Genomic DNA, 15,212 nt, shown 5'->3' on the forward strand with positions numbered 1-15,212 from the left:
AAGAAGGGAAAGGAGACTCACACTCTCCTTAGCCTGCGTAGCTGGCGATTTAGCGGCAGATGTTGTACTTTTTTGGCGGCGGAGCCACGTGAAGATTGGGAGCAAGTCAAGGCCACGCTGGGAAAAAAAGTGCTCAGAATCGGCCACAAAATGTGTCCAAAGTTTGTTTAAAAATATGCGTGGAATGTTACAAATATCTCTTAAACTATAGATAATGAGTTGAGACTTTCACTTTGTATTTGTCTTAAGTTTTTCTTTCAAATTCTCTATTTTTTGGGTTAGTACTGTGCATGACCAAAAAGCCAATTTTGTGACGTCATCAGTTGTGACGTCACAAAAATGAAATTTGAGATTTCAAATCGGACAAGTTCTTCAATTTTATGTGCACTTTGGAGTTTTGATTTTTTGATTGGCCACTGGAGGATCACGTGACTCTTTATCAACAATACGCCTATTCCAAAATTTTCCTGGAGTCAAGTATTGTTGCCTGTATTAATTTCAGTGTCATGCCTTTAAAGGAACGAAAGTTATATCCCCAAAAACTCCAAAAATGTTTGTGCCTATCACGCCCCCACTCAATCTTTTGGCCGATTTTTACCACTTTTTTTCCCAGCGTGGGAGGGATTTTCACCTTTCTCCCTCGCGGTTTCGCCGCTCGCTTCGAGTGGCAGCTTTTCGCCAAGAAAGTACCCCAGGCACAACAATCCTACCAGCTACGCAGGCTACACTCTCCTTCACGCCACTCCATGACTTTTAAGAGCCTGGGATAGCTAATGAGATGCAATTGTCAGCATCATCGCACACTAGGGCGATCAAGCGTAACTCAGTTCGATCAGCGACCACAGCTTGGTTTAAAACAGTGAAGGACACTATGCACCTATGGAAGAAACAGAGCTTTACTTTGCTGTTGGGTCAAATCTGAGCGCAAGAAAAATGCGGGAACGCGGCACTAGGTTCATCTCTCGCGAAAGCGCAGTGCTTCGAGGATTTCGCGTCGTATTCTGCATATGGAAAGACGATGGCTTTGGTTATGCTAATATTATCCCAGATAAGGAATCAACCGTTTATGGTGCTTTGTAAATCTGTTTAAAAGGAAGTTTAGCCAAGTTAGATGAACACGAAGCAGGGAGGCTTCGGAGAGTGAACGTACAGGTGGAACGAAAAAGCGGCGAAATCGTGGATGCGACAGCGTATTTAGCTTATGAAGAGAATGTTCGAGAGGGGCTAAAACCGAGCCAAATTTATCTCAATTAAATACGTGAAGGAGAGGATCTTATTCCTAAAGAATATGCTGACTACTTTAGAAACTTCTTGTGTGACAAAACTGAGAAGTAAAGACTGACGAAATCTTTTTAATTCAGTCAACAATTATAGAAAAGTCAACAGAACATCAAGCTTTGAAGTTTATCCGTGTAATGGATTGACCTATTATTGTATTTAAATTGAAAGATTTGATTCCGGTTTATCTGTTTTTTGAGAGCTGGGCTGCTGGGGGTTATTATTGTTCCTTCTATTATAAGGAATAGTCAACGGCGAAATCCAACTCCTTCAAAATCGCTCAAAAAACCGCTTTTGAGGTAAAACGACGACTATATACCACAGGTAAGGCAATTCAACGTTTATTTATCACCGATTTATATACATAGTTAGCGATATATCGCTATAGGTGAAGCAAACGGTAAATCCAGTACATTTACTATAAAATAACAATCGGCTACACAAACTGATTGTGTGGGCTCCCTGTGATGAAATTCATTCCTACAGTATGAGCGGAAAGCGCTGATCAAAAACACGTCAACAACCGGAGCCGATTAGTGTCGGCTCCTGGCGCTAACTACTATGATGGCTTTCAAACTTCAAATGTTTGGCAGCGAAACATGTCACGTTCACGTGAAAGTAGACCACACGGGTCACGGAAAGAACAGACAAAAATAACCTACGCAGCACGCTCGCGAACTTTGAATAGATTTTAAAAAATTATCATGGGGCACAGGAATTTGCTGTCTTAGCTCATTCTCTCCTGGGAAAATATATATTTTTCATTTCTTGAAAGCATTTTTATCATTAAATCGGGATGATTGATAAATCTTTCACATTATATATTGCTGTCTTTACCCGTCTGAAGGGTAGACATCTCGCCCTTTGCTTGTAACCTCCTTGATAGCGTCACTGTTGTACCTTTTTCCCGTAAACATTACACCTTACCGAGTTTTGCATTTTCCTTCGTATCTTTTTACTGAAAATGTCTTGGGGAAAACGCAGGAAATGGCATTTCTGAGCCCTTAAATTTGAAACATTTTCTGGGGGGCATGTCCCCATACCTCCCTAGTTTGCAGTACCCCGCTTCGGAGGTCCAATCTTTCTTTCCGTGCGTACACCTTCAAAACCTCACGCTACGCCCCTGCCTACGTCGAGTCCTGGCTTTGATGTTAGTTTACCCGTGCAAAAACGTGTGCTGCAAGTGCAATTTCTTCTGTTTGCTAATTAGATCTATTGATTTTGTTGCCGTTCTGCCATAAGAAGTGATCCTAAACACCGGTACAGAAAAAATTCTTTCCTTGATTCAAAAATACCGAGCAACAGTCTTTAAAACTTGTCACGTGTTCAAATTTCAGAATCGCAATATTAAATTGGATTGGATCTTTGGATCTGAAGTAAAACCTTGGGTCCGGAGTAATAACCTTGGATCCCTAGCAAGAACTTTGGATCTCAGGAATAAAAACGTAATGTTGGATCCAATTGAAAAATCTGTGGAGTCGGGGGAAAATAGCTATGCCGGATAATGAAATCCATTTTAGTTGTATAAAAACTTTGGATCCAAAATATAAAGTTTACTTTGCTTAGAATGTTTTTTCAGAATAATTCAAACCCATACTGAAGTAACTCCTGATTAGCTCGTCTTTCTCCTCTAGCTATTTCATGAAGCAAATCACCACCGATATAAGGCGGTAGGAGGCCTTTGATAAATGAATTAACGTAAATAGCACAGAGATTTCTAGCAGAGCGAAGCACGTATGCGCCATTTTTGAAGATTACTTGCTTGATTTTCGACGATTAAAAGGTTATCGCGCGATAAATTTCTCAGTCAAAGAAAACTTTATCGCGAGCTCGAACTTTCTAAGACAAAGTAAACTAAATCGCACGATAACTTAGCGAAAAAAATAATGTAATGTCCTCTTTGGGCCACCGTAGATTCCTCATTGAACATGATGCACAGCCATAGTAGAATGCGCACTGAATCCACGTAAAACGTGGCTCTTCAAAGAACTTTTGTTCACTGACGACTGTCAGTAGTTTTCAGATGTTCGATAAAACGCTCATACCTTTTTCAAACAGACCCGTCAAAAACTCACATGGCAAAACAGAAAATGTTATAAAGAAGTAATAATAACCCCATCTGTAAGATGAAGTTGGCGAAAGTTTGACGTATCAATGACCGATGAGTCTCAACACAAGCTAAAGTTTCGATACGTCCACGGCTAAGAGTCGAAGTCTAAGTTGACCAGAAATAAATTCCTGACGTTCTTTTCCGCAGAGCTCCCTACAACTTTGCAAGCGTGCGTTTATCAAAACTCTTGAAAACATATAGGGCCCGAGAAGCATTTTTCAAGTCGGTTTAGTAGCAAACGGGGCTTAAGTTTCTGTCGACATTGGGACTGGATTTTAAGGTTAACTAGGGTAATGTGTCGTGCGGGAAAGCGGCTAACACTTCAGGCTAAATTTGGGTTAGAATTTTACTGTGACGCTTTCTTGTTACATACAATACCTGATTGATAAATTCTCTCTGACATCAAATGTCAGAGCAGCTATGTCATAGGGATTTACACGTTTTTTTCCGTCAAAAGTGGCTCAAAATAAAATTGCCGCCTACCCTCTCCACATAAATGTAAACTAAATGTTATACATAAGAGAGAAATATAAAGGGAATTTCAGCAGAAAAATAGTCTAAAGGACGTTTCTGTATGAGGCAGCAGAATTCCTTTCAAGTTTAAAAATAATCGTTTGGTCATCAGAGTAAACTTCAAGTTAAATGAGTCACCAGTGCGAACAATCCAATAAAAGCGCAGTTTCTGATTATAAGCCCTTACTAATAGTCTTTAGCCAACCCAAGCACGCACCATATCTAGTTCAATCACACACATGATATAGGCAACGCCTTTGAAGGTTTTTGTTTTTTTATTAATCATTTTTGCTGAAATCGTTTTCTCTCAGGCAAGATCAGGCAGAAGGGCATGAATCTCCGCTCTCTATGAAAGTTTATAGGACCACTTTTTCTAACATCGACATTGACATCGGGGACGAAATCGTAATGTATATATTTTGGCACATCCTTTTACCAAGACGCAAATCTTTTTAAACGCCTCCCTATTATTAGACAATGAGCAGTCCCCATAGACCTATTCGGCTAACTCAATGTTGTACCCCATTCAAACCTTTTGGGAATAAAACCTTTTGTTTCAGGAATTTCCATATCATTTAAATGTGAATGCCACATTGAAATACAAATACAATACACAAAGAATCTTATCCCCGGGAGATTTGAATTGGGTGCAACATTGAGTTAGCCGAATAGGTCTATTTTTCCTCAAGGATACCAGAGCGAGCGAAACGCGACTGCGCGTGAAACTCACTCCACGCCCTCTACCGCTGTGTCTCGCCTTTCCTCGCGTGGGGAGATTTTCACGTGCGCTCGCGTTTCGTTCTCTCTGAGGGAAAACGGGGACTTCTCGTAGTCTACCCTATTATGGACTCTGGACATAAAAGAGGTCCCTCTCAAAACTTAAAAATAAATGAATACACACCACAGGGTTTTAATGGTTCTTTTACGGTATAGTTCGGTTTTAAGGGTAGGAACGTCGTCCCCTTATTCATTGTCAACCTTCCTTTGTACCCATTAGAGATTAATTGACTAGGAACCTCAAAAGGGCATAAAGACGGGTAACGTACTGATTTTAGAGAAATATATGTCAAATATTTCACGTGACAAAAATATTCTGGAACTGACGGGGGAGGTTGTCCATTTTAATCATGCAAAGATTGTGTTGAGGGCTTGTGAAGCTCGCTATGCTTTGAAACAAGAGGACCAAGACTCTGTTCTTTCTCTTTAAGATAGCAGTTTAATCTTCAACAGCTACTTACAACAACTCTACAAATTCTACTAGCTCACACAGCGAATTAAATAACCAAATTGTAGACTTATTTTGGGTTAGCTGACCGGACGAGTTTCTGTTGAATATATTATCGCCTATATTGCAACAGGTTTGCTATAGTTAGACTGGTTAGATAAGCCTACACAGCCGCAACCGACAAGTATCAAAGAACCAGTTAAATGCTAACAGTGAAACTGCCCAGAAGGACTAAACATACAAAACAGGAACTCGATTGTGGGTAAAACTCAAGGTCAGCGGTACTCCCCAAACAAGCCTACTTCAAAGAAACAAAACTAAGCTTAACAAACTCTTCAAATGGATAATACTAGACAAAAACTCATGAACTAACCATGTGGGGAAATACACTGAATCTCTGAGTCTCTAAGTCTATAGAAGTCTATAAACTGTTTATCACGAGCTAGCAAAATCTTAAAAATAGCAAAACTGGAAAACAAAAAATAAAGGCAACTACCTCATAACAATTGCAACTGGTTTGTGTGCTTTCATATTTGCTGGAGGCTGAATTATTTATAACAGGTAGACAAAGATACAGCCAAACCTCTATTAACCGAACACCAGCGCATTTCCAGAGCTTCTGACGTTTAATAGGTGAGGTCGCAGTAACGGAATGAGACAATATGAAAACCACAGGATTTTGCTTTACCTGGTATACGACCCGTCTCTCAAAACTGCGGGAAACGTTTCATGCCCAAACATAATTTTTTAAGCTTGTTTTCTAGCAATGGCTATTTGCTTTTTAGACAAACTGTCCCAATTTATTTCTCCATTTTATAGCCGGCGCTTTGCTAAAAATAGTAAAACAAAATTCTAGAAATCCGATTTCTTTTAATGAATTAAGTTCACGTAAAATAGTCTTTCGGGAGTCTCGAGAAATGCAGACCCGTGATATAAACGTAGATCCGTGATTTAAACGCCTGAAGCAGCGCGAGAAAAACCCTTGGTATCCATTGCTTGCTTTAAAAGTAACGTCTTACCTCATGTATGAGTATTTTATGTAAACCACCACTGCTTGGCACTAAGAAGGTTAGGAGAGTAATGTAGTGCAGCAAACATTAACAACTCTTACTGAGAGCATGCGCTTATAGTCAAAAACGTAAAACAAACGAATTACCAGTATGTTCACCAACATTACATAATCACTTCTGCCCTACAAGTGAAACATAATTAGCCGAAATGATTGTTATTATAACAGTCCAATTGCTACACCTGCTACACTTGCTACACTTTGCTACTTGCTACGCCTGCTCAACTTGCTACACCTGCTACACCTGCTACGCTTGCTGCAATTGCTACGCTTGCTTCGTTTGGTACACTTGCTACGCTTGCTACACTTGTGACTCTTGCTACGCTTTCTACTCTTGCTACACTTGTTACAGTTGTTATGTTTGCTACTACGCTTGAGGGTGCTACGATATACTTGCTGCGCCTTCTACAGTACGTTTGGTACACTTGCTTCTCTTGCTACGTTTGCTTGCTACACTTCTTGCCCCTGCTATGTTGGCTACGCTTGCTACATTCAACAGGTGGTGTCAATAGACAACCGTATCAGAAACTTTCTACATTGTCTCATGAGGAATCCTATTTATTTCTTTATTTTATCTAAGTTGACGATTTAGTTGAATTTTCCATTTTGTGTAAAAAACTGTAACCAAGATTTCGATCAGCCAATCAGGACACCGCTTCACTGAGGTATACGACATTTGTAGGCCAGTGTTTTATCACCTTACGCAAGAAGGTATACGTTCCTTGTCAGCATTACAATTAAGTTCCACATCATTGCTGGTGGATTCCGTCTTAATTTCTATAGGTACAATTTAGGTGAGGTGTAAAACGTATGCTCTATACATATGTATAATTAAAGGTCATGTAGACTTGAATCAAAGCAATATAGACACTAATAAACTTAAACCAATCTGCCAAAAGAATTAAAAACTACAACTGTGTACATAATATAACAGCAAAGAGCTATATTAAATTACTAGTCTAAAGTGCCTCTGTCCCATGTGGCATCGATGAAAATAGCCGAAATTGACTACTGATTCCTGATATATTTCAGGTGACTATAAAACAAGTTTCAAGTGCACATGACTGGTCGCAAAATAAGCTACGAAACCTACACTGTAATTTTCAGACTACGCAAAATATTAACAGCATATAATTTTCTCTTCCGGATAAAGTGTTCCTATTCTTGCGACTAACGCTCCACCTCGTAATTGTGACAAAATTTGAAACTGACTTCACCCTCAGATGGTTGGGAACTGCTTCACTGCATTCTTCATCATACCTATATACAACAACAACGACAACAGGAAAAAGCAACGTTAGCAAGCTAACAAAAGAAAAGGATAGTGACTTCATCTGGCGAGGCATAACATTTTGACAACTGACTTTTAAGAGTGCGCTCGATTGATCGTACCCCGGAATAAGAACACGCAAAAGTTTTCATGCACACCTCTTCTATACTTTAATTTTTGAGCCATCTAAAGTTTATATAGATCAAAATACTTTATTTCAAGCAGTTTTGTAGAATGAAAGATAGAACAAGTGATTTCTGGCGAGGTTATTCCATTAATTTATTTTTAATTAAGACGCGGAATACGGTGAATCGAACACGCCCGAAATTTATAAGAGCAAAGGGTCACATTAAAACTCGTAACTTCAACCAATGATTAGACTTATTGTAGATTCAAAGAAACTTGCATACCATAAATTCTTTATTAAGCCTTCCTCTCTAATAAGCTCCCCTTTTAAGAGGAAAATCATTTAACCTCCTCCTCTCTTTCAAGTATCTTCTCCCTATTCTTATACAATAGGCGTATGATAGATGTGTTAATTTATCACGACTCTAACACTTCATGTGGACTGATTATCGGGTATGGTTTATTCACGAGCTGCAAGTGTCGATTTGATTTGGATCCTCGGCTGATCATGACCTCCAACTTCATGTCCCTGAGATTTTTCACTTTAGGTTCTAGTTCTTTATGGGGAAATGATATCACAATCTTCGCTTCATGAAATAAGCCCCTCCTCCCTCTCAAACGTTCTTGAAATGACTAAATCCCCGGGGAGGCTTAATAAAGGATTTACCATATCTAGAGACTTTCCTAAGCGATTACCTTCCGTAAAATAAGCGACCGGAAATTTGATCTTCGTATTTTGGGTTGTCGCTTACGTCAGGTTCGACTGTAAGTTACAGTGGAACGAACTCAGACGGGGCACACTTCGAAATGTGAAAAAATCATGCGACTTGAAATAAATTTTCTAGTCTTTAACTGCCAAAAGAACTACCAAAGTCAGACTCCATTGTTGTTGAACTTGACCTGTGATTGGCAGATTGACGCTACGTGGCAGCGGTTAAGTTCGTTGCTCAATAAAAGGTCATAAATAACTATAATTCCTTGTTAAAATGATGTTTCCTAAACCACGTAATATTATCCAAGGTTTAAATATATCCTAAAATACCTTGCTATTTATTGGATGCCCTCAAACTCGAGCGTTACGTCGTCACCAATGAGAACAAACGGCGCCCAGTACTTCACTGCGTTAAAGCGGTCAGATTCTCTCATGGATTTCATGGCTTCATTCAGAGCCTCACTGGCACTTCGTCCATAGACTAGTTGTTGGTAGAAAACTTTCATGAACTCCGTCGTAGCTTCGTCGTCGATCGCCCACAGGGACACCAGAACAGAGCGAGCACCAGCACCCAAAAATGCCCGTGCAATACCGACCACACCCTCAGATTTGACTTCTCCCCGGGCACTATGACAACAACTGAGTACAACAAGTCTTGCCCTAATCTGCGCCTTTAAAACATCTTTCATAGTTAAGAGATAGTCCTCCCTGGCTGGATTCACGGATGAACGGGTTGTGTTTGGGGCCAAGGCAATTTCTCCTGTTTCCATTTTACCGTGAGCAGCAATGTGCACCAGAGCAACCGAGGAGATACGTGTTAAGACTTCATCTTTTGTTGCCTGCTTTCCAACGAGGGGTTCAGTTTGAAGTATTTCCCCAATCATCTGCACTTCCTTTGCGGCCCACGCTAACTGCTCTAGCGTCATTCCTTCATAAACTACCTCCTGTACCCACGGATCACCGACGAGAAGAGCGCCAGTCTTGCTGTGCCAATCTGCTGGACAATTCTGGATTAATCGCAGACTAGAAAGTGAGGGAAGTAGGCGAATTCTAAAAGTTTCGCAGAGGTATTTAGATTTCAAGTCAATGAAAGCAGCATAAGGGGCCAAACAAAGATGTCCTTGTGGAACAACCACAAGCTCATCGCTTTGGAGTAAGTCTCTTATAGGGTCGATAACAACTTTGTAAAATGTTTGTAATGACCTTGTCTCAAAAGATGAGGAATGAGACCTTGGCTTACTGGATCTTTTTTCTGCTATCTTGTTATCGCTTGGGTTCCTTAATGAGCGATCTTCACAGTTAACATCAGCTCTCACACCTATTTTTTCAAGTGCAGTCTCCAGTAGAGACTGTAAATAGGTTTTGACGGAGATATCGATGTGAGTTTTTCTAGTTTTGATTTCGTTTCCTTTCTCGTTCACCCAGAGAACTATTTCTTCCTCGTTGATACCTATAAAAGCTGTATTTGATGGTAGGTAATTAAAAATGTCAGGTGTTGCTGCAGAGAATGTTCCTATTTCTGGAGACAACCCTTTAAAGCCATAGTTCAACTCCAGAAGATCATTTAAAGCTTGGGCACGTCCATGATCAGCAGTTAAAAGTGCCTCGACGACTTTACCTTGCTTAAACTGTAGCTCCCAGAGCCTCAAATTAATATCATCATACGTACTCCCAAGACTAATCTTCCATTCGTCATTAGATATAAGATTTCCCCTAATATAGTCGAAGGCAATGGCGCTGTTTTTATAACAGTAAATGGCTGTCAGGAAATCTCGAAGACTGTCATAGGTATTGCCAAGATTACTGTAGGCAATTCCTTCTCCTGCCCTGTCTCCCACTTCTTTGGAAATTTTGAGGTGTCGTTCATGGTACTCTATGGCTTTCTGGAAAACTCCAAGACTGTGATAGTCGTTGCCAAGACTACCGTACGCTATTCCTTCTCCTGCCCTGTCTCCTACTGCATTGGAAATTTTGAGGTGTCGTTCATGGTACTCTATGGCTTTCTGGAAATCTCCAAGACTGTGATAGGCGTTGCCAAGACTACCGTACGCTTTTCCTTCTCCTGCCCTGTCTCCCACTTCTTTGGAAATTTTGAGGTGTCGCTCATGGTACTCTATGGCTTTCTGGAAATCTCCAAGACTGTGATAGTCGTTGCCAAGACTACCGTACGCTATTCCTTCTCCTGCCCTGTCTCCCACTTCTTTGGAAATTTTGAGGTGTCGTTCATGGTACTCTATGGCTTTCTGGAAATCTCCAAGACTCTGATAGTCGTTGCCAAGACTACCGTACGCTTTTCCTTCTCCTGCCCTGTCTCCCACTTCTTTGGAAATTTTAAGGTGTCGTTCATGGTGCTCTATGGCTTTCTGGAACTCTCCAAGACTCTGATAGTCGTTGCCAAGACTACCGTACGCTTTTCCTTCTCCTGCCCTGTCTCCCACTTCTTTGGAAATTTTAAGGTGTCGTTCATGGTACTCTATGGCTTTCTGGAAATCTCCAAGATCTCTTAAAGCGATGCCAAGATTACAGTACGCTTTTCCTTCTCCTGCCCTGTCTCCCACTTCTTTGGAAATTTTGAGGTGTCGTTTATAGTACTCTATGGCTTTCTGGAAATCTCCAAGACTGTCATAGGCGTTGCCAAGATTACAGTAGGCAATTCCTTCTCCTGCCCTGTTTCCCACTTCTTTGGACATTTCGAAGTGTCTTTCATGGTACCCTATGGCTTTCTGGAAATCTCCAAGATTGTGATAGGCGTTGCCAAGATTACCGTACGCTGTTCCTTCTCCTGCCCTGTCTCCCACTTCTTTGGAAATTTTGAGGTGTTGTTTATGGTACCCTATGGCTTTCTGGAAGCCTCCAAGATTTTGAAAAGTAATGCCAAGATTACAGTACGCTTTTCCTTCTCCTGCCCTGTCTCCCACTTCTTTGGAAATTTTGAGGCTTCGTTCATGGTACTCTAGGGCTTTCTGGAAATCTCCAAGACTGTCATGGGCGATACCAAGATTACCGTACGCTTTTCCTTCCCCTGCCCTGTCTCCCACTTCTTTGGAAATTTTGAGGTGTCGTTCATGGTACTCTATGGCTTTCTGGAAATCTCCAAGACTGTGATAGTCGTTGCCAAGACTACCGTACGCTATACCTTCTCCTGCCCTGTCTCCCACTTCTTTGGAAATTTTGAGGTGTCTTTCATGGTACTCTATGGCTTTCTGGAAATCTCCAAGATTTCTTAAAGGGATGCCAAGATTACAGTACGCCCTTCCTTCTCCTGCCCTGTCTCCCACTTCTTTGGAAATTTTGAGGTCTCGTTCATGGTACTCTATGGCTTTCTGGAAATCTCCAAGACTGTGATAGGCGTTGCCAAGATTACCGTACGCTTTTCCTTCTCCTGCCCTGTCTCCCACTTCTTTGGAAATTCTGAGGTGTTGTTTATGGTACGCTACGGCTTTCTGGAAACCTCCAAGATTTTGAAAAGTAATGCCAAGATTAGCGTACGCTTTTCCTTCTCCTGCCCTGTCTCCCACTTCTTTGGAACTTTTGAGGCTTCGTTCATAGTACTCTATGGCTTTCTGGAAATCTCCAAGACTGTCATAGGCGTTGCCAAGATTGCAGTACGCTTTTCCTTCTCTTGCCCTGACTCCCACTTCTTTGGAAATTTTGAGGTCTTGTTCATAGTACTCTATGGCTTTCTGGAAATCTCCAAGACTGTCATAGGCGTTGCCAAGATTATAGTAGGCAATTCCTTCTCCTATCCTGTCTCCCACTTCTTTGGAGATTTTGAGGTGTCTTTCTTGGTACTCTATGGCTTTCTGGAAATCTCTAAGATTTTTAAAAGCGATGCCAAGATTACAGTACGCTTTTCCTTCTCCAGCCCTGTCGTCCAGTTCTTTGGAAATTTTGAGGCGTCGTTCATGGTACTCTATGGCTTTCTGGAACTCTCCAAGATCTTTAAAAGCAATGCCAAGATTACAGTACGCTTTTCCTTCTCCAGCTTTGTCGTCCAGTTCTTTGGAAATTTTGAGGTGTCGTTCATGGTACTCTAGGGCTTTCTGGAAATCTCCAAGACTGCGATAGGCGTTGCCAAGATTACAGTAGGCAATTCCTTCTCCCGCCCTGTCTCCCACTTCTTTGGAAATTTTGAGGTCTCGTTCAAAGTACTCTATGGCTTTCTGGAAATCTCCAAGACTGTGATAGGCGCAGGCAAGATTACAGTACGCTTTTCCTTCTCCAGCTCTGTCGCCCACTTGTCTGAAAAATTTGAGGCATACTTCATGGTACTTTATGGAGTTCTGGAAATCTTTAAAGTTAACATAGGCGTCGCCAAATGCAATGGTACTATTCCCTTTTTCTTCCTCTGTCCTCTCCCCAACTTCATCGGCAATCTTGTTGGTATTTCCAAGGTTACAGGTGGCCTCTGTTTGTCCTTTCGCAGTCATTTCACTAACAAATTGCAGATAAAATCTACGTACTGCTTTTCCCGAAGATAGTTTTAATTGTCAAATTTTTTGCTTGCTTTGCTATTTCAGCTCTTCTGAAAAAAAAAAGTGTAGATATGTTGTGGTTTTTTTTCCGTTGATACCATTTCTCTATATGTAAGATAACGTAGGATAACGAAAATGAAAAGTAAAATTGAAACATTGAGTAAAAGCTTATTTATTAGCTCGTTTATTATTCCTTTTTGTCCATGATCACAATCGCCTTTGGTTTGCCACAACTAAATAGTGATCGTTCTACTTGTTTTTTATCGTTGTGTCATGTGACTTTATAAACTGGGGTCTTCTCCTAAAAAAGGAAAAAGACATTCTTTTTGGTGATCAGTGATCGAAATGAAAAAGAAACCAGATTTACCATTGTTTAAACATGGTGTATATTATCTATATAGTCGTTGTACATTCATCTACCCTCCACTGAAAATACTAACGCTTTTGACAACAAACTACAAATCGGAATAGTGGGAATATTTAGAAAAGTTAAATTGCGGAAAGTAAACTTATTTCTAAGGTTTATTATCTCTTGCTAGCGGAATACAAATGTACAGTAAATGAAAAGAATATGTATTTCTATACCACCCGTTATTTTAAGCTTGTGGAATTTCAGAAAACTATAATTATGGTTCATATAAAATGGGAAAACCCCCCTGACTCCTTGCCTTGCTCGGTTTCAGCTTAAGAGCGATGGTCAGGAAAAATAGAGAACAATCTTAATTTAGTGAAAGGAGTTAAAAAATGAATTTGTCCATAGATAGCTTTTAGGTAGATAAGAAACCTAATGCAGATTGTTCCCGCCAGAAGCCTTTTATTTGTGGTTTTCGATGTCGGAGTCTCAGACTGCCCCTAATTTTTGACCTGAAATCCGCTAAGATCAACTTTCGTCGTGTGCGCAAAGAAAGGCGCATGGAGAACAACTCGGTAAGTGTAAAAACCTGAGTAAGGAGTTTTCCTTTTTTTACTTCCTGTTGTCATTAGCTAACATAGCTCTGTTACGTTGACGTCTTTGAATTTTTTTTGTGTCAGGTCACTTACGAAGATTGCAAGTTCTTTTCAAATACACCCGTCCGAGGATGAACCGGTTTAGAAAGATTTCTGTATACAGATTGCCCTTATAACTTAAGAGCCAACGTGGGAAAATATCGAGAATCTCAAATCAGTTCTAAAAATTCGAATTTTGGCTAATACCACTCAAACAACCCTTTAGGTGAACTATTTCAAGAAATAATATCAAGAATTCCTCAAGAACTTTACATTTTGAGAAATTGGGAAAAGTTCAAAAATTCGATAAAAATTCATTTTTTTATTCGCGAAATTGCTGCAAATTTCAACAATTTTCAAGAAAGCAGTACAAGAGCGCAAAAGCTCCTATTGACTTGACCTTGCCAAGCATTTACCAGTTACCCAAAGCTTTAAGACTGCATAAAAATGACTCGCAAAATAACTTTTGTAATATAGTTTTGGGCTTTCATTTTTTGCACCTTGATTGTGTGCTGTTTTGGCGGTCGAAATAACGCCCAACTTTAACCGTAAAAAGTCGATTCTGGTATGTCTCAAATTTAAAATATGATTATAATATATGAAAGAACTAGATTCTTTTAACTAGACCTGAAGTTTCAGCTCTGCGAATTTAAACGCTTGCGAAAAATAAAATTTTGAATATAGCCCCTCGGACCACCTTAAGCGACAAGAACGTGAAATGTAAACAAAGTAGAAACAGTGTAAACAAAGGAGAAAATCACACCAAAGTTATTTCTAGCCCACCAAAGCGCAAGGAAATGATGGAAATTTCGGTATCTAATTAGGTATTGCTATCTGAAGGCTAAAAACTAAGGCGAAATTCGAAAATCTGACAGTCGCCTACAGTGGTAAGGATTTATTCACGTCACCCAGTCATGTATAGTCAAGACCAACTCTGCGATAGCAATCATGCAAAATGTGTTTTGTTCAGTCAAAGCCTAGTACCCACACTTAAGACAAAGGCATACTTTCTACAGCACAACGCTGGATGCTATCAGCTTTGCAACAATCTTTGATTCCCTGTACGTTCGCAGTCTATGGAAGTTAAAATCGTGCGCATTGATTCAGTGGCCCACAGGTTGGTAAGGGAGCTAATTGCAGATTGCCCTGAACCCACATTTAAAACTCACGTTCGCAGTTTTATAGATAAAGACCATGTTGTCAAAAATGCCACTAAATTACCAGTGCTCATGTTTCACTTGGAGAAATTGCCGTTTTGTGCACGTAGCTTGTATGGAGGTAGCCTACGAGCAAGTTCTCCCTTTGGAAGAGTCGCGAGAAGCCACACGAGAGCAGCACACAAAAGAAGACGCAAGTGTAAGGGGCGGGGAAAGAGAGGAAGAAGTTTCTTCCTTGTACAGTATAGATCTTCCCAATTTCTTTTAGCACCGTGGTCCTAAAGGTGCAG

General features: G+C 40.4%; 1 protein-coding gene across 1 annotated transcript; it reads right to left on the minus strand.

Moving 5' to 3' along the window:
- Positions 1-5,073: 5,073 nt before the first annotated feature.
- Positions 5,074-12,828, minus strand: LOC140923401 (uncharacterized). The gene is made up of 2 exons (XM_073373491.1): positions 8,634-12,828; positions 5,074-7,455 (listed from the first exon to the last, which is right to left on the minus strand). The coding sequence occupies exon 1, from the start codon at positions 12,731-12,733 to the stop codon at positions 8,642-8,644; it is 4,092 nt and encodes a 1,363-aa protein (XP_073229592.1). The 5' UTR covers positions 12,734-12,828; the 3' UTR covers positions 5,074-7,455; positions 8,634-8,641.
- Between the last annotated feature and the right edge of the window lie 2,384 nt (positions 12,829-15,212).

The sequence above is a fragment of the Porites lutea genome, chromosome 13 (assembly GCF_958299795.1).
Source record: "Porites lutea chromosome 13, jaPorLute2.1, whole genome shotgun sequence".
Lineage (NCBI taxonomy): Eukaryota > Metazoa > Cnidaria > Anthozoa > Scleractinia > Poritidae > Porites > Porites lutea.